Source organism: Vicia villosa, unplaced genomic scaffold (genome assembly GCF_029867415.1).
Source record: "Vicia villosa cultivar HV-30 ecotype Madison, WI unplaced genomic scaffold, Vvil1.0 ctg.000688F_1_1_5, whole genome shotgun sequence".
NCBI classification, from domain to species: domain Eukaryota; kingdom Viridiplantae; phylum Streptophyta; class Magnoliopsida; order Fabales; family Fabaceae; genus Vicia; species Vicia villosa.
In genome coordinates this window covers 198,450-224,906 of record NW_026705311.1, presented here as the reverse complement: position 1 = coordinate 224,906, position 26,457 = coordinate 198,450, and the positions used below count along the sequence as shown (strand labels likewise).

Below are 26,457 nucleotides of genomic sequence, written 5' to 3'. Positions count from 1 at the left end.
ATGTCTCTCATTCCAAAAAGTGTACTCAATGCAAAATTGAGACAAACTTAGCTTGTTTAAAGTTTGGTTTAAATTGGAAGAAACTCACCAGGGTAGGCTAAAAGGTGACTAAAGACCTGTTCCTATGTTTATAAGAAACCTGATGGGTCCTTGTATACAAGCTCAAGAGGAAGCTGGAAATGCTTTTAAGAAGCCTGTGGGTCCTTGTACAAAGCCCAAGAGGAGGCTAATCGAGGGTCCTTGTTATAGCACAAGAGAAAGCTATGTAGTTTTTGAACTTATTTTGGCTCTAAGCAAATGGGTAAGAGGTTTCACCGGGAATAATTCCTCTTTGGGTGGATGTGTCCTATATTTTTGGATTCTAAGGTTTTTGCCAAGATGTTTCACCGGGAATAATTCATCTTGGGGGTTTGAACTACAGATCTCTAATTAGGAAAGAGCCTTCACCGGGAAGACATTCTCAATCCTAGGTCATATTCCTATAATATATATATAGTTTAACTGTCCTAGGGTTTACACTCAAACGTAGTTCTAAACAAATATATGTACAGTTTATATTTGATAGTAATTTAAATAAAGACTGTAAATTGAAAGCTTGTAAAGCCTAACCTGGATGGAGTGGAGGCCATTGAAGAAGTATGTACAGAGCCTCAACAGTAATTTTTGTTGTCTTGTTGATAACAGTTGAATGTATATGATAAACAGTTAATGGTTTTTGAAAACAGAAGAAGTGAAGATGGACAAAGGTCACATAGGTATCTGAAGAGTTTCACCGGGAATAATGCCCTTCAAATACCAGAAGAATGTTTTGAAAACAGAAAGAAGATTTTGAAAATACAGTTTTGAAAACAAGCTAAGAAGAGAAGGTTTTTGGGACTTACACTCTATTAGAGGCCCAGTACTTTACAGTACTGGTGTAAAAGCAATTTGAAAATGATTTGGAATGATACAAGGTTTTGTTGTTTGAAAACCTTAATCATCCGTTTAATTAGAGATTGAAAACAGTTTTGAATATTGACAAAAGTCAAATTAATTAAGGTAAAAATAAAGAACTTTTAACTAATTAAGACCTAAACAATTAGGGTTTTATCATAAAATTATTCACAAATTGATTAGGTTAAAATGATAATATATATATATTTAAAGTATTTAAGAAAACACTTAAAAACATACTATTTTAAACCTAATTAAAATTTAAGAAATACATAATATTTTTTATGATTTTTTGATTATTCACAAAATAGGTATATTAAATGATAAGTGTGTGAAAAATGAAGTGAAAATAAATTAATTTGATAGGTTAAATAAATATGTGAAGTTGTGAAGAAAAATGAAAGAAATTGTGTGTAAAAAAATAGTTTTGGCCCTTGGAGGGTTTGAACCCACGCCCTTTGTATTACCAGCCCAAAACAACACCACTGAGCCAACGCGCGCTTGGTGTCATATGCATGGTTCCATTGCAATTCATATATTACTCAAATGCATAGAAGTGAAAAAAAGAAATAAAATCAAAAGGTCTGGGGCGAGGGGGATTCGAACCCCAGACCTTGGGCACGTGCAACACACAAACACTCTTTACCACTGGGCTATCACGTTTTAGTCGTTAATGAAGCAGGTATCAATCAAAATAAAATAAACTTAGACCTGAGTTTGAAAATTGCGCGCCATCACCATCTTCGTCTTCAACCTCAAGCTCTCAAATTTCAAATTTATGAACTTGCTCATTTCTCAACCATTTGCAAAGATGTAAAGACCAAACTTGCTCTAAATTCACTCACGATTCTAAATATGTAACTATCATAAATTTATATCAACTATATCTAACTAATTTACCAGAAATCGTGAAGAACCCTAAAGCTTAAAAATCAAATTAAATGGCTATGCTGAAAGATAAATGAATGATGATAGAGGGTTTTCAATCCTCTGATGATTCTGAATAAGATAGAATCGAGCTATTCCTTAAAGAATGCTTAAATTAAAGAGGTGAGGTTCAGAAACTTACCTCTGAAAATGGAGGTCGTGTAGATGATGGAGAGCACCTGGGCTTGAATGAATGATCTCAATAGCTTCCCTGAGACTCAATGATGCTAACTGAATGCTTATTGTAGCCTGAATCTTTCTGAATTGTTCTATGGACCTCCCTCGATTTCAGCTTCAAGTGAACATGGAGGGTGTTGATTCTTGAGTTACAGATGAGCTGCAGCCATCTGGTTAGCTTCACTATGACCTGAGGAGTGTGTCTGGATGATTGGCTTGCCTTGAAACCTTCTGAATCACTCCATGGACCTCCAACTGCAGATGCTCCAAAGTGAGAGCAACAATGGTGTTCCTCCACTTACAGAAGTGATCCAGGTGCTTGGATCACCTCAAATGACCTCCCTTGAGATGTTAGAATGCTCACTTCCCAAAGATAAGCTCTGGTTTGAAGAAATCGATTCTTCTTGCCAAAGAACTTTGAAAAACAATGAACAAGAGAAGAGAAAGAGAAAGCAAGTAATATGGTTGCTTTGGTGTGTTTTTTGAATGAGAATGAGGCCTCTATTTATAGGCAAATGTCTCAGTACTGATTGGGAGAGTGAGCTTGCTTAGTGAAGCAAGTTTGGTTTCTTAGCCATGAAGAAATTTCAAAGAATATCCAAGTGTGATCATTGCATTTTCGAGCCACCTCCCCTATCCATTGATTCTATCTGATCTTAGGGGACAATTCAGATGCAAAGTGAGCTCTAATTGGTTGGTGAGAAGATTCCTTGGGTGATTCATCAATTTGCCATAAATTCTCAAATGTAATCATTACATAATCACATGTTCTTGTTTTAGGAATCTTCTTCAATTATCATGGCATGGTGAAAATGAATGCATGGCATGTTTGCAGATGTATTATGGGTCATGTAGCATCTGTATTTGAGGTCATGTGCACAAAACTTCAAAGTTCCAAAATGATGCATGACCTATAATTTCACTTCATGAGGCCAACTTTGAACAAGCATAACTCTTAGCTCAAATTGAATTTTGAGAAGGTTGAACACAATTTGGAAAGCCCTAAACATCTACTTTAAATCATTAGTTTATGTCTTCTTCAGAATCCTTTGGGAAATTTGTGAAAAATGAGGCCAAAGTTGGAAGAAAACTAGGTTAAAACACTTAGAAAAATTTCTAAGTGTTTATGACCTAAACTTCAAAATTTCCAAAACTTCATAAATGGTTGATCTTTTGAAAAAAGTTCCCTTGTAAGATGTTGTTTTATTTGGCAAGATCTACAACTTTCATGTTGGAAGTTTTTTGAGTTGTGTAGGTGAAATTTTGAGATCTCACCATGCCTTCAAAAACCCTAATTCCCGACTTTTCGCTCCTTGATGAATTTCTTTGAATTTCTTTGGCCAAATAACTTTGACATCCATATATTGATGATATTGATCTTTGAAAGTCATTTTTTGACCAAAAACCTTAAAAGTTAATGATGATCCTTCACAGTTGACTTTTTCCTGACAAGGTGAATTTTTGGGCTTTTGTGTAGAAACAAGATCTTTTCCTCAAATGAATGATGTAAATGGATTATATTGAGGTAGTAGAGATCCTTGAATCATGTCTTGAGTTTTGGATTCATGCCCTGATCAGAAGTCAACTATCTTGGTGAATTAGGTCAAAACCCTAATTTGTCGACCATGTGAAAATAATGACTGTAGACTTTGAATTGAAGTGTGATGCCTAGTAGATCTTGTCATATGAGTTATTTGAAGATGATTGATGTCTTTGAATGACCCTCTGAGGTTTTTTAGGGTTTCCCAAATGTGATCCCTGATTTTAGTCCTTGATAGGCTCAAAACCCTAGTCTGGTGACCTGAGTAAACCTGTACTCATATGACTGGATGTCTAATCAATCATAGATGAGAAAAGTGAAGTCTTTGAGCCTCATGATTGTATTAGAGACTAATCTTTGTATTGATTGATCCTTTGCCTGAGCTTTCTTGTCTTTGAGCATCCTCGATTAGGTACCAGATGGAGAAATGACTGCTCTGGGTACTTGTCTTGACCTGATGAAAAATCCTGAAGATATGCCATCTCAGGGGGGGTCAAAAATTAGGGTATGACAGAAGGTGACTTGTCTTATGTCTGTTTCTGAAGAGCAGTGGGTCTGGCACAGAAGACTAGGTCATGCTAGTTTGAGAAAGATTTCTCAGATTAACAAACTGGATCTGGTCAGAGGACTCCCTAATCTGAAATTCAAATCAGATGCTCTTTGTGAAGCATGTCAGAAGGGCAAGTTCTCCAAACCTGCATTCAAGTCCAAGAATGTTGTTTCTACCTCAAGGCCATTAGAACTCTTGCACATTGATCTGTTTGGCCCAGTCAAAACAGCATCTGTCAGAGGGAAGAAATATGGATTAGTCATCGTAGATGATTATAGCCGCTGGACATGGGTAAAATTCTTGAAACACAAGGATGAGACTCATTCAGTGTTCTTTGATTTCTGCATTCAGATTCAATCTGAAAAAGAGTGTAAAATCATAAAGGTTAGAAGTGATCATGGTGGTGAATTTGAGAACAGATCCTTTGAAGAATTCTTCAAAGAAAATGGCATTGCCCATGATTTCTCTTGTCCTAGAACTCCACGGCAAAATGGGGTTGTAGAACGAAAGAATAGGACTCTGCAAGAAATGGCCAGAACCATGATCAATGAAACCAATATGGCTAAGCATTTCTGGGCAGAAGCAATAAACACTGCATGCTATATTCAGAATAGAATCTCTATCAGACCTATTCTAAATAAGACTCCTTATGAATTGTGGAAGAATAGAAAGCCCAACATTTCATATTTCCATCCTTTTGGATGTGTATGCTTTATTCTGAACACTAAAGATCATCTTGGTAAGTTTGATTCCAAAGCACAAAAATGTTTCCTTCTTGGATATTCTGAACGCTCAAAAGGCTACAGAGTATACAATACTGAAACATTGATTGTAGAAGAATCAATCAATATCAGGTTTGATGATAAGCTTGGTTCTGAAAAACCAAAGCAGTTTGATAATTTTGCAGATTGTGATATTGATATATCAGAAGTTGTTGAGCCAAGAAGCAACGCATCAGAAGCAGAGCTTCTCAGAAGCAAAGAATCTGAAGATCAAGTATCAGCTTCTCTGGAGAATCTAAGCATTTCTGAAGAACCATCTGTCAGAAGATCATCCAGACTCATCTCTGGTCATTCAGAAGATGTCATTCTTGGAAAGAAGGATGATCCAATCAGAACAAGAGCATTCCTTAAGAACAATGCAGACTGTCAATTAGGTCTTGTATCTTTGATCGAGCCAACTTCTGTTGATCATGCTCTAGAAGATCCAGACTGGATAATTGCTATGCAAGAAGAACTGAATCCATTTACAAGGAATGATGTTTGGGATCTTGTTCCTAGACCAGATGGATTCAATATAATCGGCACAAAATGGGTCTTCAGAAACAAGCTCAGAATGAGAAGATGAGAAACTCTTATGTATGAGTATCTTCTGAAATGAAAACTTTTTTCTTAAGAAGTTCTGATTGAAATCAATTAGAAATTGTGATTCAGTTATTACTAACGTTTCATTGTCTAAGTTGATTCAGAATCTCTTTAAAAGCAAAACAGCTGTAACTGGCTATCCAGATGGTAAACACGTGGTCACTACTCCTGGACAAGCGTGCGTGCAGTTGAGGGGACGTCTACTTAGGTAACTGTGCAAATCACATCTTTTGTCATTATTATCTCTCCTCACGTCACGTAACATTAAATGCTTTTCATCATTTACTCTCCTTCAGTTTTCTTTTTATATTCGTCAATCGTTTCTTTTCCCTCTCATATTTCTCTCTCTCTGCATTCAGTTTCTTTTTTGTCTCTCTTTGTTTTCATATCATAAACCCTAGCAGTTTCCAATATCTGCAACTTCATCATGAATCCATCGTCAAGCTCTGGGAATCAAGATAATGATCGGAAACAAAAGAGAAAGGCAACTGTCGAACCAGAAACCAAACCAAAAAGAGTAAGGATCACTCCTTTTTCAAAAACCTCCACCACCTCTTCCTCCTCATTCATCCTCTCGGAACCACCTTCTTCACCATCTGATATCTCCTCTCCTTCAACCCGTCCATCAGATATTTCTTCATCTCTCTCACACCCTTTTCCCACCAGAACACCTAATCCCTATAGCGTTGTTCTTCCCGACTCCAGGTTCACTGTCAACCCTCCAACCCCTACCACTCAATCATATCTGGAGCTTTTACATTCTGATGTAAATGGCTGGTTGGAGATTCTAGGTGCTGCTCACCTTAACCATCTGGATGAGTATGCTTCAAACAACCTTTGGAATACCTTTCGTCAGGATTTTCTGGCTAAGGCTACAGACACTCAGAGAAGGATTATGTCTGAAGCTCCTGGTGTTCGTGGTCTTCGGTTGGAAGTTGGTGAAAGCAGCCATCACCATCTCATCAGGAACAGAAGTGTTCTTGAAGGGAAGATACCAGCAGATGAGTTGGAAGAAGAAAATCTCTGCAGAGATATCGTGGTGTGGAGACCATGGTTTCCTGTGCTGACTGGAGATTTTCAGTGGCTGTTCAACTGGTTCAGAATGAACCCTTCTGAAAAAGCACCTCACATGGTCTTTCCAGTAGTGGTTTATCCTGCTGAAGTTGCTGGTCCTACTCCTCCAACAAACCTAGCAGCTATTCTTCAAGCGTTGGAAGCTGGAACTTCTGAGCTGCCTGAACCAGAATATGCTAAGGCGACTTCTGAGTCAGACTCAGATGAGGAAATGGAAGATGCACAAGCTGAAGATCTTCCAGAAGATCACCCTGCTGAGATTGCTGTCACTTTTGGCAGAAATTCTGGTGCCTCCTCTTCTGGTGAAACCTCAGCTCTGATGGAGACCTTGGAAACTCTTCATCAGAATCAAGCTATGCTGGCTTCTCGTTTGGACGCGCAAGAAGCAGCCAATGCTGAGTTTCGCTCCTTCATGGCAAGGCAAGCTACAAGCACTGACGGGATTCATGATGTTCTGGCACGGATTTTGCGTAGGCTAGGATCTTAGTCCTTTGGTCTTTGTAGTTTTCTTTCCTTGTTGCATCTGTTTTCCTGCATTCCTCTCCTGTAATCCTTCTTTTTGATTATAAATGAAAAAGTTTTCTTTGTTTTTCATTCCAGTGATTTTATTTGTCGTATTATTCATCTGAATCTTTTGACATATTCTTTTTGATGTTATGACAAAAAGGGGGAGAAGATAAATGATAAATGATTTGATTAATCTATCAGTTGCTGGGTAAAGCTCCCACACATTCTCTAACAAGAACTGCAAGTTCTATATGGTTTAAGTGTTTTGCAGGTATAAAGAAGTGAAGAGAATCTTCAAAGCAAACACAAGAAGCAAAACCATGGAATCTGAAGCAAGCTGAGTGCTATCAAGCTTCAGAGATCAGAAGCACTGATAATAGAATTTGATCTATATTTGTCTATTTACTTTGACAAAATTCTATTTGCTCTGATACATTATTTTAGCCTATATGGCTCTGATACATATCATGTGTTCGAATATACATTTTATGTTCTGACTCGTTCATGCTGACTTTTGTCGTTTAGTTTTTGTTCTGTAACATTTCAGGATGTAGAGATGCTCTGATGATGCTCTGGTACATTCAACAATGTTCTGATACAAATCTAGCATGAAGTGATGTTGGTAGAAATTCAAAGCTCTGAAGCTATCCGAGGGAAGCAGAAATTCAAAGCTGAGAATGTTCTAAAAGATCCAGAAAACTCAAGTTCTGAAGCTGTCCTAGATGGAAGCAGAAATCAGAAGCTGTGAATGTTCTGAAGATCAAAGAAATTCAAGTTCTGAAGCTGTCCTGAATGGAAGCAGAAATCAGAAGCTGTGAATGTTCAGAAGATCAAAGAAATTCAAGTTCTGAAGCTGTCCTAGATGGAAGCAGGAATCAGAAGCTGTGAGTGTTCTAGGGATCTAAGGAAATTCTAGTTCTGAAGCTGTCCAATGGAAGCAGAAGTCAGAAGCTATGAATTCTCTGAAGACAGAAGCTTATATGATCGTCTCTACCGAAATAATCAGGGAAGTCTTTTATTAAAGTTCTTCGAGTATTTATTTCAGGGGGAGATTATTTATCTCATGGGGAGATTGTTAATCTCAGGGGGAGACATATTCATATGCTTATGCTATAGCTGTGTAATTTGTCTTTTGCCGTCTGTTCTTTCTGATCGCAAATTCATATCATTTATATATGTTTTTGTCATCATCAAAAAGGGGGAGATTGTTAGAACAAGATTTGTTCTGATCAATTATCTTAGTTTTGATGATAACAATAATATGAATTTTGCTTAAGATAATATGGTACTCTAATCCAATGCAATTTCCCTTTCAGGAAATATATAAAGAGTACGCATAATTCAGCGCTCAGAAGCTTTGTCTCAAAGGGTTCAGCATGCAACATCAGAACATGGTCTGGCAAGACATCAGAAGATGGTCGAAGCAGAATCAGAACATGGGTCTATGGAAGCATCAGAAGAACAAGAGAACAGAAGCACTGAAGTTCTGATGGTATCACGCTCAGAAGCACTTCAAGGTCAGAAGATCAGAAGATGCTATGCACCAAGCTGTTTGACTCTGATGATATTCAAACGTTGTATTCACAAACATCAGATCAGAAGGAAGTACAAGTGGCAAGCTACGCTGACTGACAAAAGGAACGTTAAAAGCTACTAAAGGCTACGTCAGTAGACACAGCGTGAACAAGGCTCGAGGTAGTTGACAAAAGCGTATAACATTAAATGCGATGCTGTACGGAACACGCAAAGCATTAAATGCACTCAACGGTCATCTTCTCCAACGCCTATAAATATGAAGTTCTGATGAGAAGCAAGGTTAACGAATTCTACATCTATTCTGTGAATATCAACTTGCTGAAATTCTGTTCAAATTCAAAGCTCAGAATCTTCATCTTCATCAAAGCTCACTACATTGCTGTTGTAATATATTAGTGAGATTAAGCTTAAACGATTAAGAGAAATATCACAGTTTGTGATTATCGCTTTTAAGAAGCATTTGTAATACTCTTAGAATTGATTACATTAAGTTGTAAGGAACTAGAGTGATCGTGTGGATCAGAATACTCTAGGAAGTCTTAGAGGTTATCTAAGCAGGTTGTAACTAGAGTGATCGTGTGGATCAGTATACTCTAGAAAAGTCTTAGAGGGTATCTAAGCAGTTGTTCCTGGAGTGATCAGTGTGTGATCAGAAGACTCTGGAAGACTTAGTTGCTGACTAAGTGGAAAACCATTGTAATCCGTGCGATTAGTGGATTAAATCCTCAGTTGAGGTAAATCATCTCTGCGGGGGTGGACTGGAGTAGTTTAGTTAACAACGAACCAGGATAAAAATAACTGTGCAATTTATTTTTATCTGTCAAGTTTTTTAAAGCTACACTTATTCAAACCCCCCCTTTCTAAGTGTTTTTCTATCCTTCATCGTGTATTTCACCTTCGATCTCCACATACCGGAAAGAAGACAAGTGACTTACGATGTACTCCTCCTCACCATAAACCGTAACTACTTTACCATCAACCGGATACTTCAACTTTTGATGAAGAGTGGATGTCACAGCGCCAGCCTTGTGAATCCACGGTCGTCCCAACAAACAACTGTAGGCGGGTTGGATGTCCATCACATAAAAGGTTGTAGTAAAGATCTGAGGACCCACTTGAATTGGTAGATCTACCTCTCCGAACACAGACCTCCTTGAACCGTCAAAGGCGCGCACAACCAACTCACTAGGCCTCAACTCAACACCCGCATAGTCAATTCGCATGAGAGCTGATTTGGGAAGTACATTCAAAGAAGACCCAGTATCAACCAAAACACGGGACAAAGTCGTCCCCTTACACTCAATCGAGATATGCAAAGCCTTGTTATGGTTTCTCCCTTCAGGAGGAAGATCACGATCAGTAAATCCCAAACCATTCCCAGCGGAGATATTATTGGCTACCGCCTCTAGCTGATTCACAGATATTTCATGTGGGACGTAAGCACCATTCAGGATTCTCAAGAGGGCATCCCTATGACCTTCTGAACACATCAACAGTTGCAAGGTGGAGATCTTTGACTGGGTCTGACCCAACTGCTCAACAACCTTGTAATCAGACTTCCTGATGATCCTCAATAATTCCTCCACATCCTTGGAAGACACAGCACTACCAGGTGCCCCACTCTGAATCGGAGAATTCTGGACATCAGGCACTACTTGTTTTCCTTTAGCCTTAGCCAAAGCATCTGCATTGTTTTGAACAAGCTGAGGGGAGAACACCCTACCACTGCGAGTGATCCTACCAGTACCGGCAAAATTATCAGTGTTTGTAACTGAGGCCTCAACAAGCTTCTCTTTAGATGGCTCGCCTTCCTCCTTCGTGCCATAGTAATATACGTCTGAACCATAATGCCAAGGGATGGCCTTCTCACTCTCATATGGAATAGGCCCTGGCACAGTAATCATCAACGCTGCTGGTTGTTCCTCATATGGGATACTGACAGGTATCTGAATAGGCACTTGGATACACACTAGAACAACCGGATCATAAGGAATTGAGATCACAGACACTTCACCATCCTTACTCTTCGCACCTCTCAACCTTCGATAGAACTGAAGAGGACCCTCATCAATCAGCTTTTGTACCATACCTTTCAAATCAGCACAACCTTCAGGTTGACTTTTGCAATTCTCACAATCAACTTCACAGCCCGGGAAGATACCGCTATTGATCAGATGTTGTTTCACAGATACAAGAGGAAAAGTCAAACAACTCACATCAGATACAACATTTATCTCTTCACTCTCAATGGCATTCACACCCGAACCTCCGTGAGCAGGCATCAGATTATTGACAATATTGGGTGTAGGAGTGAACTGAATTATCTTTTGATCCAACAAGTCCTGGACTTTGTTCTTCAACGCAATACACCTCTCGGTATCATGCCCAGCGGCACCTGAATGGAAAGCACATCATGCATTCGCATTGTAACTCGGAGATTGTGTGTCCGGAGCATTCGGAGCATCTCTCAAAGTAATCTTCTCAATCTTGAGCAAATGTTGCAACACTTGAGCATAAGTCATAGGAATCGGATCAATCTTTCTGTGAGGCCTAGTCCTGGGAGGATAGCGATCATTACTGGAACGTTGTCCCTGTTGTTGTTGTTGTTGTGGTACTGGGATCGTGACAGCATTAACCTGTGAATTGCATCTCCCCGAACCCCTTCTTCCATATATGGCATCCGCATTTCCTTCCTTCCTTCTGGCATAACCCTCAGCTTGTTTCTTACCACCAGCAGAATTAGAAGAAGCTCCCAACTGAATTTTCCCCATCTTTAGACCCATCTCAACTCGTTCACCATATCTCACCATTTCAGAAAAGTTAGCTGAAGCACTACAAGCCAAGTAATAGTGTCCAGACAAAGTACTGGTGAACATGTCAATCATCTCACGTTCAGTCATCGGTGGCTGAACTCTTGCGGCTAACTCACGCCATTTCTGAGCGTACTCTTTGAAAGATTCTTTAGAACCCTGAACCAAACTCTGCAATTGGGTCCTGTTGTGCGCCATATCAACATTGTACTGATAGTGCTTAATGAAATCCTCCACAAGATCTCTCCAAGAATGGATATGGGTGCGTTCAAGTTGAACATACCACTCCAAGGAAGCTCCAGCCAAGCTATCCTGGAAGAAATGCATTAGAAAACCCTCATCCTCTGAATAAACTGACATCTTGCAATAGTATGCTTTGACATGAGTCATGGGACAAGTCGCCCCATTGTATTTGTCAAAAGATGGAACTTTGAATTTCGGAGGAATCCTCACACCAGGAACCAACCCCAAGTCATTGATATCCATGCCTAACACCCCTTTGCCTTCAACAGCCCTGAGACGTTCTTCAATCAGACGATACCTTTCAACTTCATCATGTGCACCATTGTTGAAAGTATTTGTGGGTAAATATTTTCTGTAATATATCGTATCCACAGGGATTGGTTAATATCACTGCCGTTCTATAGTTGTTTATTTTGAGTTAAGAAATTTGGTTTGGTTTGTTTTATACTAATAATAATATCAAAAGCAAATAATAAAATAAAAGCAAGAAAAGGACTTTGTGTTAACAAATAAAGAAAGATGTTGAGTCTATAGGGTTCATCAACCTAATCCTATACAATTATCAATTAATTCACAATAGAACAATCCTTTGAATCATTATCTTCACTTATCCTCAAATAAGATTCCATGTCTGCAAATCAAATTAGATAACTTTTACCGTTATGAGATTCGATCTCTCCAAATCACAATAACGATAATAGTAATTAAGAACGATAATTATGAAAACCCAATTACAATTCCATCTCTGCAAATCGCAATTGAATCAATATAGTAACCTAGGGCAAAAGTTAAATCCTTTCTTTCGATCAAAGATTCAACAATGATGTAAATTAAAAACAAGGTTTCTTATTGATAATAAATTCAAACAATTGTTCACAGGGATTAATCAATGGTAATGTATATTCATAGGTTAACTACTACCTTAGACTCAACAAGAGGGATTTAGCTCTCCATAGACATGAAGAACATACAAGAATCAATGGAGGAATTCATCTTCATCAATAGAATGTCTTCGATTGGTAAAGAATTGGCCTTCAATTGTTATTCTTGGCTGCAATCTCAGAATGCTCTCCTAATTTCGCTCTTCACAAAAGTATATCTAACCACTTGGAAACTAGGGCTTTAAAACAGAACTTTTGGGCTTTTAACGCCGAGGCCGCGGCGCGGCAACGGGCTGGCGCGGCGCGCCCCTCAAACAGAAGTATTTTCGCGGCGCGCCTAGGAACTCTCGCGGCGCGCCCTTTGTACTTTCCATCTTTTTCTTCAGCCTTTGAGACTTCCAGCTTTCTTTCCTCCTCATGTTCTTCTTAAATTCTTATTCAGCTCAAAACCTGCAACAATAACACCCACAAGTGATTCGATTTGCTTTACGCACGAACTAAACTTATTCAGTTCAATTCTTAATAAAAACCTATGGATTCATCACATTTTTGCATTGGTTTAGAGAAGAAATCACTTATATTAACACATGAATTTACCATTAATTTACTCCTAACAAACTCTCCCCAACTTAGAGTTTTGTTTGTCCCTAAACAAAATTACTTACCTCCAGCAAAGTTTACCGACAATCAAGCAACAAGTTTTTCAAAAAGTTTTTCTCAAGTGATTCAATCCAGTAACCAAGTCAAATACTCTTCTTCTACCTGCAAACTCAGAACATCCACATGAAACAAACGTTGAAAGCAAATTACCTCCAGAAGTTCAAAACACTACACAATTGTAATTGAATCAGCACTAATCACTCTCATCAAAAAGTATGATGAATAAAAGAGGGGTTAAACACTCATCCACACAATTAAATCAACAAAAATCCATATCATACGTTCACCGAATTGCTAGCATCAAGTCCTGTGGAATCTGAGAATCAGAAGGTCTTTCTCGGGTTGTAATGCGGTTTAGATTCAAAGAAAAGAAGATGATCAAGGGTTGTTCCTAATCTAGGGAAGCATCCAATTCAAAACTCATTCCTTCTTTTCTATAACTTTAATTCTCTCACCCGTTCATCCTTTTCCATTCGTAGCTTGGTTTTTCTCTCTCATTTTTTTTCAACAACTATTATATTCAAACGTTGTTCTTTTTCCATCAATTTTCTCTCTTTTTTTTTTCAAGCTACGAATTCTTTAGTCTTTCACCAATTACCACATATACTTACTCTTCTTTTGAGAGTGAATCTCCCCAACTTGGAGATCAACCTGTATTTAGATTATATGAATGCTCCCCTACTTTCTAAAAAGGTCAAAGAGAAAACACATCACCAAATTTTATGGTTGATGGTCCAGAACAAAACTTTTTATTGAGATCAAAACTCACCAGCTATTTCCTTGGTGCATATTATGATACTTATCTTGACCTCAGGCTCAAAGAATGGTTAGCAACGGATCACACTCTCACAGAAGAAGATAATTTTTACGGTGGAGTCGGCTCAAAGAACTCTCAAATTCAAACAATTGCCTAAATCACTTCCACAGATTTCCACAGACGATGCAACAACCGGTTTAGCATGATACGAACACGTCAAAAATAATTGATGGTCTTCCTGCATATAGTAAACAATGGAAAGCTTTCCTCACAATGGTTAAGGCTAAGCTGATCCAACAAACAATGTACCATAAAGGACTTCTGACAGTATTTACTAACACCTTAAGTTTCATTGCACACATTAAGAGTTTGAGTTCAAAAATTCATACCTGCTTTGTTACTTATTGAAAAAGAAAGTGAAACTGAAAAATTTTGAACATTCACTTACTACCACTTTCGTACATGTTGCTTCATTGTTGATACTTCGCTTGAGGTTCTCGCTTTGTTATGGGACTACTTACTCTAACTGGGAGTACATAACAGACATAAAAACATAAAATTGAACAAAAAATGCAAAGAGTGAATCCACCCCCAAACTTAAACTAAACATTGACCTCAATGTTTCGTAACAAGCCCGAGCGGGTTGACTCACAGAGGGTATTACAATATTACTTGCCTCTTCCTAGCTTTCACCAGAAAGGTTCCCTTATTATTTCCTGAAATAAAAATAGACAAAAATAAAACATTAGAAGTGTGGGTTACCTCCCACAAAGTGCTTCGTTTAACGCCGCATGGCTCGACGGTCCATTACCCCTTGTTTTATGGAGGGTATTTCCTTTTCCAACACTCGCTACTTTGTACTTCCATACCCACAAACTCATGAAGATAAAAAGCATGGCTAGCTTTTCTCTTCACTTTATCTTCCCCATTATTATCACTCTCCTTAGCCCTCTTAGGACTTTTGACATCATCATAATTTGGTTTCATTGGAGAAGATATGTTAGAGACTTTTTCTTGGAGGTTTTTGAGATTTTTGTTTTCTTGTGCACCTTCCGGTATACCAGTTGAATTTTTCTCATTTACCCCTGACCTGTGTTTCTTGACTCCCAGCATCTTCAAGGTTACTTCTTCATCAAATGATTTTAGCGTTAGCGTCCCCTTTTCAATGTCAAGATTACAGCGTCCTGTCGACAAAAAGGGTCTCCCAAGAAGGATCGGAGTTTCTTCATCTTCCGGAATGTCCATGATGTGGAAGTCAACAGGGAAAACAAACTTATCAACTTCTACTAGTACATCTTCCGCTACTCCATAAGATTTCTTAATAGTGTGATCGGCGAACCGTAATTGCGACTTACTTTCACTAATCTTGTCTAATTCAAGCCTTTTGAAAATGGATAACGGCATTAGACTCACACTAGAGCCAGAATCGAGAAGTACCTTTTTAAATGATATATTCTTGATAGTGCATGGTATCGCCACCGCCCCAGGGTCTCTTCTCTTAATTGGGATTTTTCTTGCTGCAGCGACTATACTACATTTTTCGATTGCCATTTTTGGTTCTCCCTCTAGTGATCTTTTTTTCGCCGATACCTCCTTCATAAATTTCTTATACACAGGTACGTGTTCCAGTGCTTCAAAGAAAGGTAAATTCACTTCTAACTTTTTGAACAAGGACGTGAATTTCCGAACGTCTTTCTCTTTTGAATCCTTCTTTGTTACTCGCAAAGGGAGGGGTGGTTTAATCACCTGTTCAACATCTTTCTTATTTTTTTCTTCAACTGGTTTCATTGGTAGTATTACAACTTCTGGCTCTTTTAGGTCCTCTCTTATTTCCAGATCTACCTCCATCGCCATAGGGTCACCTATCTCTTCTTTCTCTTTTTTCGATTCTGAACCCCTTTGACTCCTTGTTGTAACAACATTAATTTTCTCCTGGTCTTGCGGTTTTTTTCCGGTTGAGTTTGGTAAGGCTCCTTGTGCCTGTAGAGTAAGTTGATGTGTTATTTGCCCCACTTGAGTTTGCAGGTTTTTAATTGCCGCTTCCTGGTTCTTCTGATTTATTACTGATGTTTGAATGAACTGATTCACTGTCTCCTCCAACTTGGATTGTCCTCCTTGCTGTTGTTGTGGTGGTTGAGTGTATGGTTGGAATGCTTGTTGTTGATACCCTTGATTCGGTGGTCTTTGTTGGTACCCTTGGTTGTTGTATCTTGGTGGATAACCTTGTTGGTATGGCTGATTCTGATATTGATTCTGCCTTTGTCCTTGGTTATTATTCATGTAATTCACTTCTTCTTCTTGCACTGGTGGACAGAATCCTGTTTGATGATCTCCCTTGCACAATTCGCACCTAGCAACTTGATATGAATTAGATACCCCGTTCAGCTCCTTGATTTGTTGTGGTAGTTTAGACATTTGTTGTGTCAAAAGTTCCACTTGTGAAGTTAGCAATTTGTTCTGAGCAAGTAGAGCATCACTGTTGTTCAACTCTAACATTCCGGGTTTCTTATCTCTTACCGTTCGATCATGATTGCCTTGACGATCATTTAGAGCCATTCGCTCTATTATCTGAGTAGCTTCTTCAGGTGTTTTGGACATGAGAGAACCACCAGCTGTGGCGTCCAAAAGTGTCTTGTTTGTAGCTGTGAGACCGTTACGGAACATATGGATTTGGTCAACGTCTGAAAAACCATGTCCTTTGCACTTTCTCAACATAGCTTTATACCTTTCCCATGCTTCATTCAAAGATTCATTACTACCTTGAGAAAATACTGCTATTGCTGTTTTTGCTTCGAAGAATCGGTTTCGAGAGTAAAACCTTTCCAGAAATTTTTCTTCCAATGTGTTCCAATTTGTCATCACTACCTCGGGTTGATCCAGATACCAATCCTTTGCCTTAGATAGCAAAGAGTGTGGGAACAACCTCTTAAATAATGCTTCCTCATCAGCTTGAGCGACACCCGTAGTACCCGCTAACTCATAGAATCGAGTAAGATGCGTGTACGGGTCTTCATGGTCCAATCCGGCGAAAGGACTTGCACAAATCAATTGTATGATACCGGTCTTCAGTTCTGTCGGTCGCCCGTTGGCGGCAGTTCTCGCGAACTGAGGATTGAGTCTTGGACTATTAGCACATGGACCATTAGCAGCCATGTTGCCAACAGTAGGTTGTATAAAAACTTCCGGTTCTTCCTCCGTGAATAGTTCGTGAAAGAAGAATCCTTCTTGCGACTCGTCAATGGTTTCAAGTTGTTGTGACGATGTCGCGGTTGCGTTGTCTCTTGCTTTTGCTATGTTCGCTCTTTTTCGTGCTTTGCTATTTAACCTCCTAGCGGTCCTTTCGATCTCGGGATCAAAAAGAAGTTGATCGCTAGAAACTTTGCTGCGCATACACAATCTTCTGCAAAACTAGCAAACACGTGAAACAACCAAATAGAGAAAATAAAAATTAAAACTCAAAATAAGAACTATTGCAATGCATGCAATATTGACACCAATCCCCGGCAACGGCGCCAATTTGTTGAAAGTATTTGTGGGTAAATATTTTCTGTAATATATCGTATCCACAGGGATTGGTTAATATCACTGCCGTTCTATAGTTGTTTATTTTGAGTTAAGAAATTTGGTTTGGTTTGTTTTATACTAATAATAATATCAAAAGCAAATAATAAAATAAAAGCAAGTAAAGGACTTTGTGTTAACAAATAAAGAAAGATGTTGAGTCTTTAGGGTTCATCAACCTAATCCTATACAATTATCAATTAATTCACAATAGAACAATCCTTTGAATCATTATCTTCACTTATCCTCAAATAAGATTCCATTCCTGCAAATCAAATTAGATAACTTTTACCGTTATGAGATTCGATCTCTCCAAATCACAATAACGATAATAGTAATTAAGAACGATAATTATGAAAACCCAATTACAATTCCATCTCTGCAAATCGCAATTGAATCAATATAGTAACCTAGGGCAAAAGTTAAATCCTTTCTTTCGATCAAAGATTCAACAATGATGTAAATTAAAAACAAGGTTTCTTATTGATAATAAATTCAAACAATTGTTCACAGGGATTAATCAATGGTAATGTATATTCATAGGTTAACTACTACCTTAGACTCAACAAGAGGGATTTAGCTCTCCATAGACATGAAGAACATACAAGAATCAATGGAGGAATTCATCTTCATCAATAGAATGTCTTCGATTGGTAAAGAATTGGCCTTCAATTGTTATTCTTGGCTGCAATCTCAGAATGCTCTCCTAATTTCGCTCTTCACAAAAGTATATCTAACCACTTGGAAACTAGGGCTTTAAAACAGAACTTTTGGGCTTTTAACGCCGAGGCCGCGGCGCGGCAACGGGCTGGCGCGGCGCGCCCCTCAAACAGAAGTATTTTCGCGGCGCGCCTAGGAACTCTCGCGGCGCGCCCTTTGTACTTTCCATCTTTTTCTTCAGCCTTTGAGACTTCCAGCTTTCTTTCCTCCTCATGTTCTTCTTAAATTCTTATTCAGCTCAAAACCTGCAACAATAACACCCACAAGTGATTCGATTTGCTTTACGCACGAACTAAACTTATTCAGTTCAATTCTTAATAAAAACCTATGGATTCATCACATTTTTGCATTGGTTTAGAGAAGAAATCACTTATATTAACACATGAATTTACCATTAATTTACTCCTAACAACCATCAGCACTATGCCTTGACACCTGGTCAAAGTTCTCGACATTGAAATCCAAATTACCACGATTCTGATGATCTCTCCTTCCCAACAGACGGGACGGAGGTGGAGGTGGAAACCCGTGATGCTGATTGAAAGGATTATAGTGCCCTCCCACGTGATCAAACTCATTCAGATCATGGTGATCGTCAATTCTACCAGACACATCGTCAAACAGCCATGGATGTCCTCCATTCTCAACCCTTTTGGAGTTCTCGATGAGAACCCGCAAGTCATCCTGCCCCTTGGTCACATTAGTCAATGCTTCCATAAACTGCGCCATCTGCGCATTCATCTGCTCTGTCAGTTGAGCTCTCATCTCTGCCATTTGTTCCTGAATCTGTTCCATCTGCCTTCTCTGATTGCTCCTAGTCGGATACGGGTGATTAGCCGTCTTAGAACTCCTTCTGATAACAAAACAGTGAGACATAAGATATAAGACCTGCAAAACCTGCAAATACATGACATGTATGATATATGAATGATATGCATGAAATGTTTGTCAATTTTCAGGTATCCAAGAGTTCATCCCACTTTCAGATAGGACACAGAAACCCTGATACCGAATATTTGAATAACAATCCACGCACGAGAATAATTCAGCAAACTGAGCATACTTCATTCAAACATAACTGAGAATTTGAGTTCATACAAATAAAACACATAACCATGTCACAAAGTGCTCATAAGGCATACAAAAGAAATCCAGAACATCAAAATGCGACCCCATCCAACAATCCTGGACATGGGCGACAAATATCAAGCATAAACATCTAATCCACCATCATGGATCAAACAAATCCACCCCACGGTGATGCTAGGATCGCCTGATAACAGAATGAACTCCTCCATCTCCTCTCCGTTGGGCTCGGAGTCTTCTTAGTTCTTCTTCAAGCCGAGCAGTCTTAGCTTTCTCTTCTGCTAGTTGTTTATCTGAATCCCGCTTCTGCCTCTTGAGATTACTCTCTGATCTCTGTAACTGTAGGCACTCTTGCTGCTTGTGATACAAATCTTCCTCTAGTAACTCATAGGGACGCCTCCTGGTACTGGCTTGACTTGAACTTGCGCCTTCGACTTGTTTGAGCTGGTGCATCAACCTCATCTTTGCATCTCTCTCTTCAAAGAATTTCAAATTGGTCTCTTGCTCTCTTTCATGCAACCTGTAGTTGGTAACCAAAGCATCCTTGTAAAGTTCCGTTGGCACAAATTCGGATAGAATCAAAGGAGGTTGCTTTTGAAGTGGCGCAACCTTATCATATGGCAGCAACAAGTTTCTGACCCATTTTATAATCCATTCAACATACGGTGTCAGAGCGAGTGATTCCTTCTTCCCTAAATGGGCTCCATTATGCTTACGGATCTTCTTCCAAGCCACAATTATCTCTTTCAACTTTTCTGGATCCGGCCCCTTCTCAAAATAGACTGTCTCCGCTATTAAATGATCCGCCAGCTTGTCTTTCAACGTATACCCCAACTGACGCAAGGATACCACGGGATTGTAATTGATGCAACCTCTAGTACCAACCAAAGGAACATTACCGAACTTACCACACCCAACAATCACTTCAGAAACGTTAATTCGATACTTTTGCCACTGAATATCATAAGAAGTAAGTGACATAATCCTGTGTGTCCACTTGAGTGTATCCCTTGTCTTCACAAAAGGTCCTTTGCTGGGCAACAAAGAGAGGAACCAGATGAACAACAACTGAAGGCAACAAGTGATGGCACCACCACGTTTCTCATATCGGGAATGAATGGCGTAATAAGTATCGGCCGACAATGTAGGAATAGGATTCTTTCCCATGAAGATGTGTACCGCGGCTGAGTCTACAAAATTGGGAACATTTGGGAACATCACAATCCCATAAATGGCCACAGCAAGCAATGCATTGTACGCATTCCAATTCTTTTTCTCAAATTCCTCTTTAGCTTTTCTCACCAAGAACTTCAAAGAGAACCCCGAGATACCTCCATTCGACTTCCAATTATCAGATACTTCTTTTATGCTCAAATAAAGAGCAGCAGCGATCAACTTGAAATTCACTTCTTTAGGAATGTCGATGAATGGCACTTCGTCTTTTATCTTGAGATTAAGAATGATAGAGTAATCTTCCAATGTCGGAGCCAATTGGTAATCCTGGAACGTGAAACACCTCATTTCAGGATCATAGAATTGCATCAAAGTTTGCAAAGCAGGAGTATCAACCACGGTTTCCAACAAAGTCAAGATATTCCCATAATTATCCGTGAAACTCTTCAGGCAGAAAGCGGTCATTAACGAACTCAAACCCTCTAAGGCGGTCAACGGCTCTCGGAAAAAGCTGTAGGTGTGCGTATGTCTCTTTGCTTCCTTGACAGTATCAATGGGAGTGTCCATCTTCAACTTGAATGAACTCCTGAATGTCCCTGAAAATATGACATGCAAATGCTTGTTATACACATATATATTTTTTTTGCGTTTCTTTTGGAAATAAATATGCTATGATGCAAAGTGGCGGGGCTTGTTGCCGCCCACCAGGCATTCTGGACTGCCGGTAGCACACATAGTATAAAGCCAAAGGTTCGGCCTCAAATGGTATACCACACGGAACACGGAATATCAATCCACGGAACCAAAGCCCATAGTGAATAACACACTGGAATGGAACACAGATTACCACTCGAACAAGAACCATAGTACCCCACGAACAGGAACCAATAGTACACTCGAACAAGAACAGCGGTAACCCACGAACAAGAATAGTGGTAACCCACGAACAAGAATAGCGGTAACCCACGAACAAGAACAACGGTCACCAACAATGTACCTGTTAATATGATCATTGATTCCCGCCCCACTCACGGGTAAAATCTAGGCCAAGGTAAGGTCATGAAACGCAGTATACGGTCCGCCCGAAGGTAAGCATCATCACAGCGCGTAAGCGGGTGACGATAATACCTCCGTTTGAAACCACTACTCTGCTCGTGGTCACATAATCCATCCCGAGACGTACACCTCGAGACAAACCATGCTCCCACTCTATCCTAGGGTTCCTATGGTTCACACATAGCCTGGGTATTGGGCCTTTTACCTCTTGAAACACCCACCCAACAGACAGAGATCCAGACAGTCCAGAATATGATGCAGAAAAGTAAAAGCGCACATAGAATGCAATGCAAACAGGCAAATATGCAAAGCGATAAAACACCCAATGATAAACACACAAGCGCTAGGATCGACTCGCTGAGTCCGGACCAGCAACAGGTCAAGATATCCCCAGCAAGGTCGCCAGCTGTCGCTACCGCGAAAATTAACAGAGTCGCCACTAACATATTTATCCTGAAAAGGAAGGGAATGCCAGCAAACCACAAAACAAAACAACGGTCTCACGACCAGAGAAAAAAGGGTAAGGGAGTCGGTTACGCGAGGGGAAGGTATTAGCACCCCTCACGCCCATCGTACTCGATGGTATCCACGCCTGTGTCTAAAACTATGGGTGTGTAACAAATCTACGCTAATCTGGACTAGAATGCATGCAAAATGTAGGGAAAAGAAAGAGTTATACTCGCACGGGCCCTACCCCGCTGCCTACGTATCCGTTTTGCGGAATCAGAGGTACCGTAGCTCGGCTAACTAATTTTGTTTGTTTTCGTGTTTTTTAGGTGAACGAGTTACATTCACACTCCACTGCTCGACCTTTGGAGACTTATGCTTGGGAATGGAGCGGAAATAACAAGCTCTTAAGAAAAAAAATCAAAGAGTGTGGTTTGTGTTTTAAAGAATGCATGAGGAAGACCTAAGCTAAGGGGGAAAGCTTGCTACCTAATGTTATCATACAAAGGGTACAAGTCTAAACTAAACTAGCAACCTACGAGGGATAAGGGAACCAAACAATAATATCACACAAACGAGCATCCGCTCGTAAAGCAAACAAAACCAACGGTACTGACCGAATGGTAGAAAAGCGGTCCCGCCATAGCCAAGGGGAGCAGCTCAACCCAAGTCAACCAAGCATTAGACCTCGTGAAAATGATCGGGCCATAGACAAGAGGGCGGACCCCTCTCAGCAACCAAGCCGTCACGGATTGTAAAGGAAAACGGTGTGTGCGTACACCGAGCATCAACGTCGAGCGACGCGAGCTATAGGAAAGGCGGGGGTCCGATTGCATGAACCCTTTACCTGACATACTCGATAACAAGATCTTTTGCACGTTTGGAAGCAAGCAACGCGAGGCGTGCGCCTACCAAACAGACTCGATGAGACTAGGCGGGGGTTGATTACGAACCCTTGACCGCATGCCTTCCATGAGGACTTAACGGAGTGCCATATAGGACTTATTACACCGTGACTCCCTGCCGCAAAGCACAAATATAAACACACCAACAAAAACAGAGCCTCTTTCGAGGACTTGGCCAGATGCATGTCTAGGTCCTACTTCTCATGTTAAAGGATGATGCGAGAAAACGATAAAGTGCGAGAAAAGTAAAATGAAACGGGATCAATACCAAACTGATGATGATCCGTAAACTAAAGCGAAGCAAAGCGAAGAAAGTAGAATCCCGCAAGCGAGCTAGCAAGCAAAAGCAAATGGTCAGCACACCGATTAGCCACAAAAGCGCACAACGGTCGACATGCGCGTCGAGCATAATCACAATACACCTGCAAGAGGAACAAGCAAACCAAACAAGCAGATATAAAGTAATAGTGATCGCGTCTCCCGGATGAGAACACGATACGAGTGAATAGGATTGTGTTCCGCAAGTGAAGCGGAACACTCGGGTAATAATCGTCAACCGGTGACTATCCAAAAGCCTTGCATACTAGCACACAAGTTAGAGATAACAAACATCGCAATCGGAATTGCGTTATTGCATTATAAGCTAAAAGAAAATGAACAATTAACGCACACATAAAAAGGACAACAAATGCCAAGAGGTAAACACACATTAATAACCTACAATCAATCAATATCAATCATTTCATGAGATAGTACGTTTCACAAGCTTTCCGATGATATAAAGAACATGCAAATCGGAGTTACGAGTAAAGAGATACGAAAGTTTGAAGTTAGAAAATAAAACACAAAAATAACACACAGGAACCGGTTCCCACCTAGGGACAACCCGGTTCCTGGTGCAAAATACTAGAGAGTCAACATTTTAGAAAACTGGGAACCGGTTCCCACCTAGGGACAACCCGGTTCCTGGTACAAAAACACAGAGAAAGGCCAAATTAGCACGCTGGGAACCGGTTCCCACCTAGGGACAACCCGGTTCCCCATACAAAAAGCCAGAGAGTCAAAAATTCAGGAAGCTGGGAACCGGTTCCCACCTAGGGACAACCCGGTTCCTGGTACAAAAACACGGAGAATGGCCATTTTGGATTGAGTGGGAACCGGTTCCCGCCTGGGACAACCCGGTTCCTGGCGTATAAAAACAGAATTTTGCACACTTTTGAAACCTTGGAGCCGTTCGCACTCAATCCAAAAACGTACCAATTCGAGATTAATCACAAACAAACATCAAATATCATGGTATACATGCATTCACACATCAATCGATCCACATGTCAACAATCATGCCAAGTGCGACGCGTCAAACAAAGCAAATATCAATCGAGAATATGGCACATGCATTTATACGAACACGTTGAGTACATCGCAAGCAACACAAATTACCAACAACAATTATACAAACAAAATCACCAACAAATCACATATTCAACCACGAGTAACACAATTCATCATCAACGGATATCAATTACATGCAATGAACATCAATTCTAAACACAATCCACATGAACACGATCAATTCGAGCAAAGAATACGCAAATTCACCGATCAATCATCATCAATCATCCATTAATCAAGAACAAGAGGTAGATCTAGATTTGAATTCACATATAATCAACAATTAAGCACTTAATTCAAGGTTCAAGGCTTACCGGATGAAGATCCAAACCGAAGCGCGAACACGAACACGATCACGATACGAACGCGAACACGACACGAACTCGAAAACGAAATCTGGAATGAGGGAGAGAGAGAGGCGCGCCACTCTATGTGGAGAGAGGAAGAGAAATTCGAACTTTGATCCTTGATTCTTCAATCCACGTCCTTGATCTTGATGAAATTTGATGAATATTGATGAAAGTTTTATGTAATTTGTGGTTTTGATTCAAGAGAATTGAGAGAATGTGTTTGTGAAGAATTGGTGAATTGAAATTATGAGAGTTCCCCCCCCCCTTTGATTTGTGAAGAGCAAAATGTTTATATATTGTCAACGCGAAATGTCCAAATTGCCCTCGGTGCGTCTTACTTTAGCTCGTTTTTAAGGAAACTCGGTTCGGCTTTGAATTTCGGAACGAAACCAATGCCACTATGAAGATGACCAAATTTTTGACTCATCGCCGCGAGAATCACCTCAATCCGATAAGCGGTGAAGAAAATACGCCCGTTTGAATGACGAGAAACGCCGATTCATCTGGCGCGACTGTGCAGAATTTTGTGAGTACCGCTCAAAGAACTCGATAAAACCCTATCTTCGGCTCAGAATCTGAACAGGCATGTGTGACGAAGAAACGAAGCTAACGAAATTTCCGAGAAAATGCCGCCGGAATGGACTTCATACGATAAAAATCGAAGAAGTTATGAATTTTCAAACTCGGCGCGACATACTCGAAAACACACTTTTTACCGAAACAGTGCGACGATCCTTAAAATTCTGGGAATCTCCCCTGCATAATTGGCCTTCGGTCCAAACATATGAAATCTTGGTAATGATGGTACGGAGCTCCAGTTAAATTTTCAAGTGAATCCGACGAGCGGATTAGGAGATATGAATTTTCCGAGGTCCGAAACCCTACATTCAGCACTGTTTTTCACTGTGAAACCTCAAGTAATTTGCAAATCTGACAACCTTCCTCAAAGAATTGGCTTCCAAGCCGAACACGAAAGTTGTAGATATCGTCGTAACAGTCGAGACATCGCGGGAACTTAGCTCATATCACCTTCCAAATATGACTTGCGAATTTTCTCGTATTTCCACTGTTTAAACCATTTTTCACGCCTTTCTTCTTAAACCCATGAAAACTCTTTTTTATTTTTCTTCGATTTTTGAATGACGAAATAAACGTCATTATTAACTTATAGCTCCAATAAAGAGGGCAAATTTTGGGGTGCAACAATGCCCCCTTAACCATGTGCTATTTACCACAATACCACTTAGTTCATTTCCAACTAATCCATTAGTTTTGCCAGTATTGCTCTTACACTTAAGAAGAAATATCCCCCACTCTCCCTCTTGATTACTCTACTAACCTTTATTTAATTCCATTAGGTATATAGATTAGATTTTTTATCTCTTAACCTTGCATACTCATGTTCAAAGAGTTTAGTGCAGGTTGGGATTTCATTTTCTGCGTTTTCGGTGTCACCAGAAAATGCAATAGATTGTTAAATTGGAGTTTAGATAAGACATATTTTATCTCAAGTTTCAGCTGCCACAACTCTCTTTCATTGTTCTTTTTTAAATTGTTGTTCGAAATAGAAAACATTAGTAATCTCTGCTTTAATCCTAACTTTTGCAGAAAAATAAGATTTCCAGTATAAAATACAAAAAAGCTTATAGGTCTCTCTTTCATCTTTCCATTTATCAGATATTTACACACATTTGGTTAACAAATACCATAACCCTTGAGGAATGCATTTTCAGGTACGTTTTTTAAGAGAATGGTTTTTTGTAACAGAGTGATTTGCATGATTTTTATACATGTCTCATAGGTTTTTC

General features: G+C 39.7%; 1 protein-coding gene across 1 annotated transcript; it reads right to left on the bottom strand.

Annotated features, from left to right (window-relative positions):
• Window positions 1-19,503: 19,503 nt before the first annotated feature.
• On the bottom strand, window positions 19,504-21,066 carry LOC131630519 (uncharacterized). Its single transcript, XM_058901296.1, has one exon. It carries the CDS (start codon window positions 21,064-21,066, stop codon window positions 19,504-19,506), a length of 1,563 nt encoding a protein of 520 aa, XP_058757279.1.
• Between the last annotated feature and the right edge of the window lie 5,391 nt (window positions 21,067-26,457).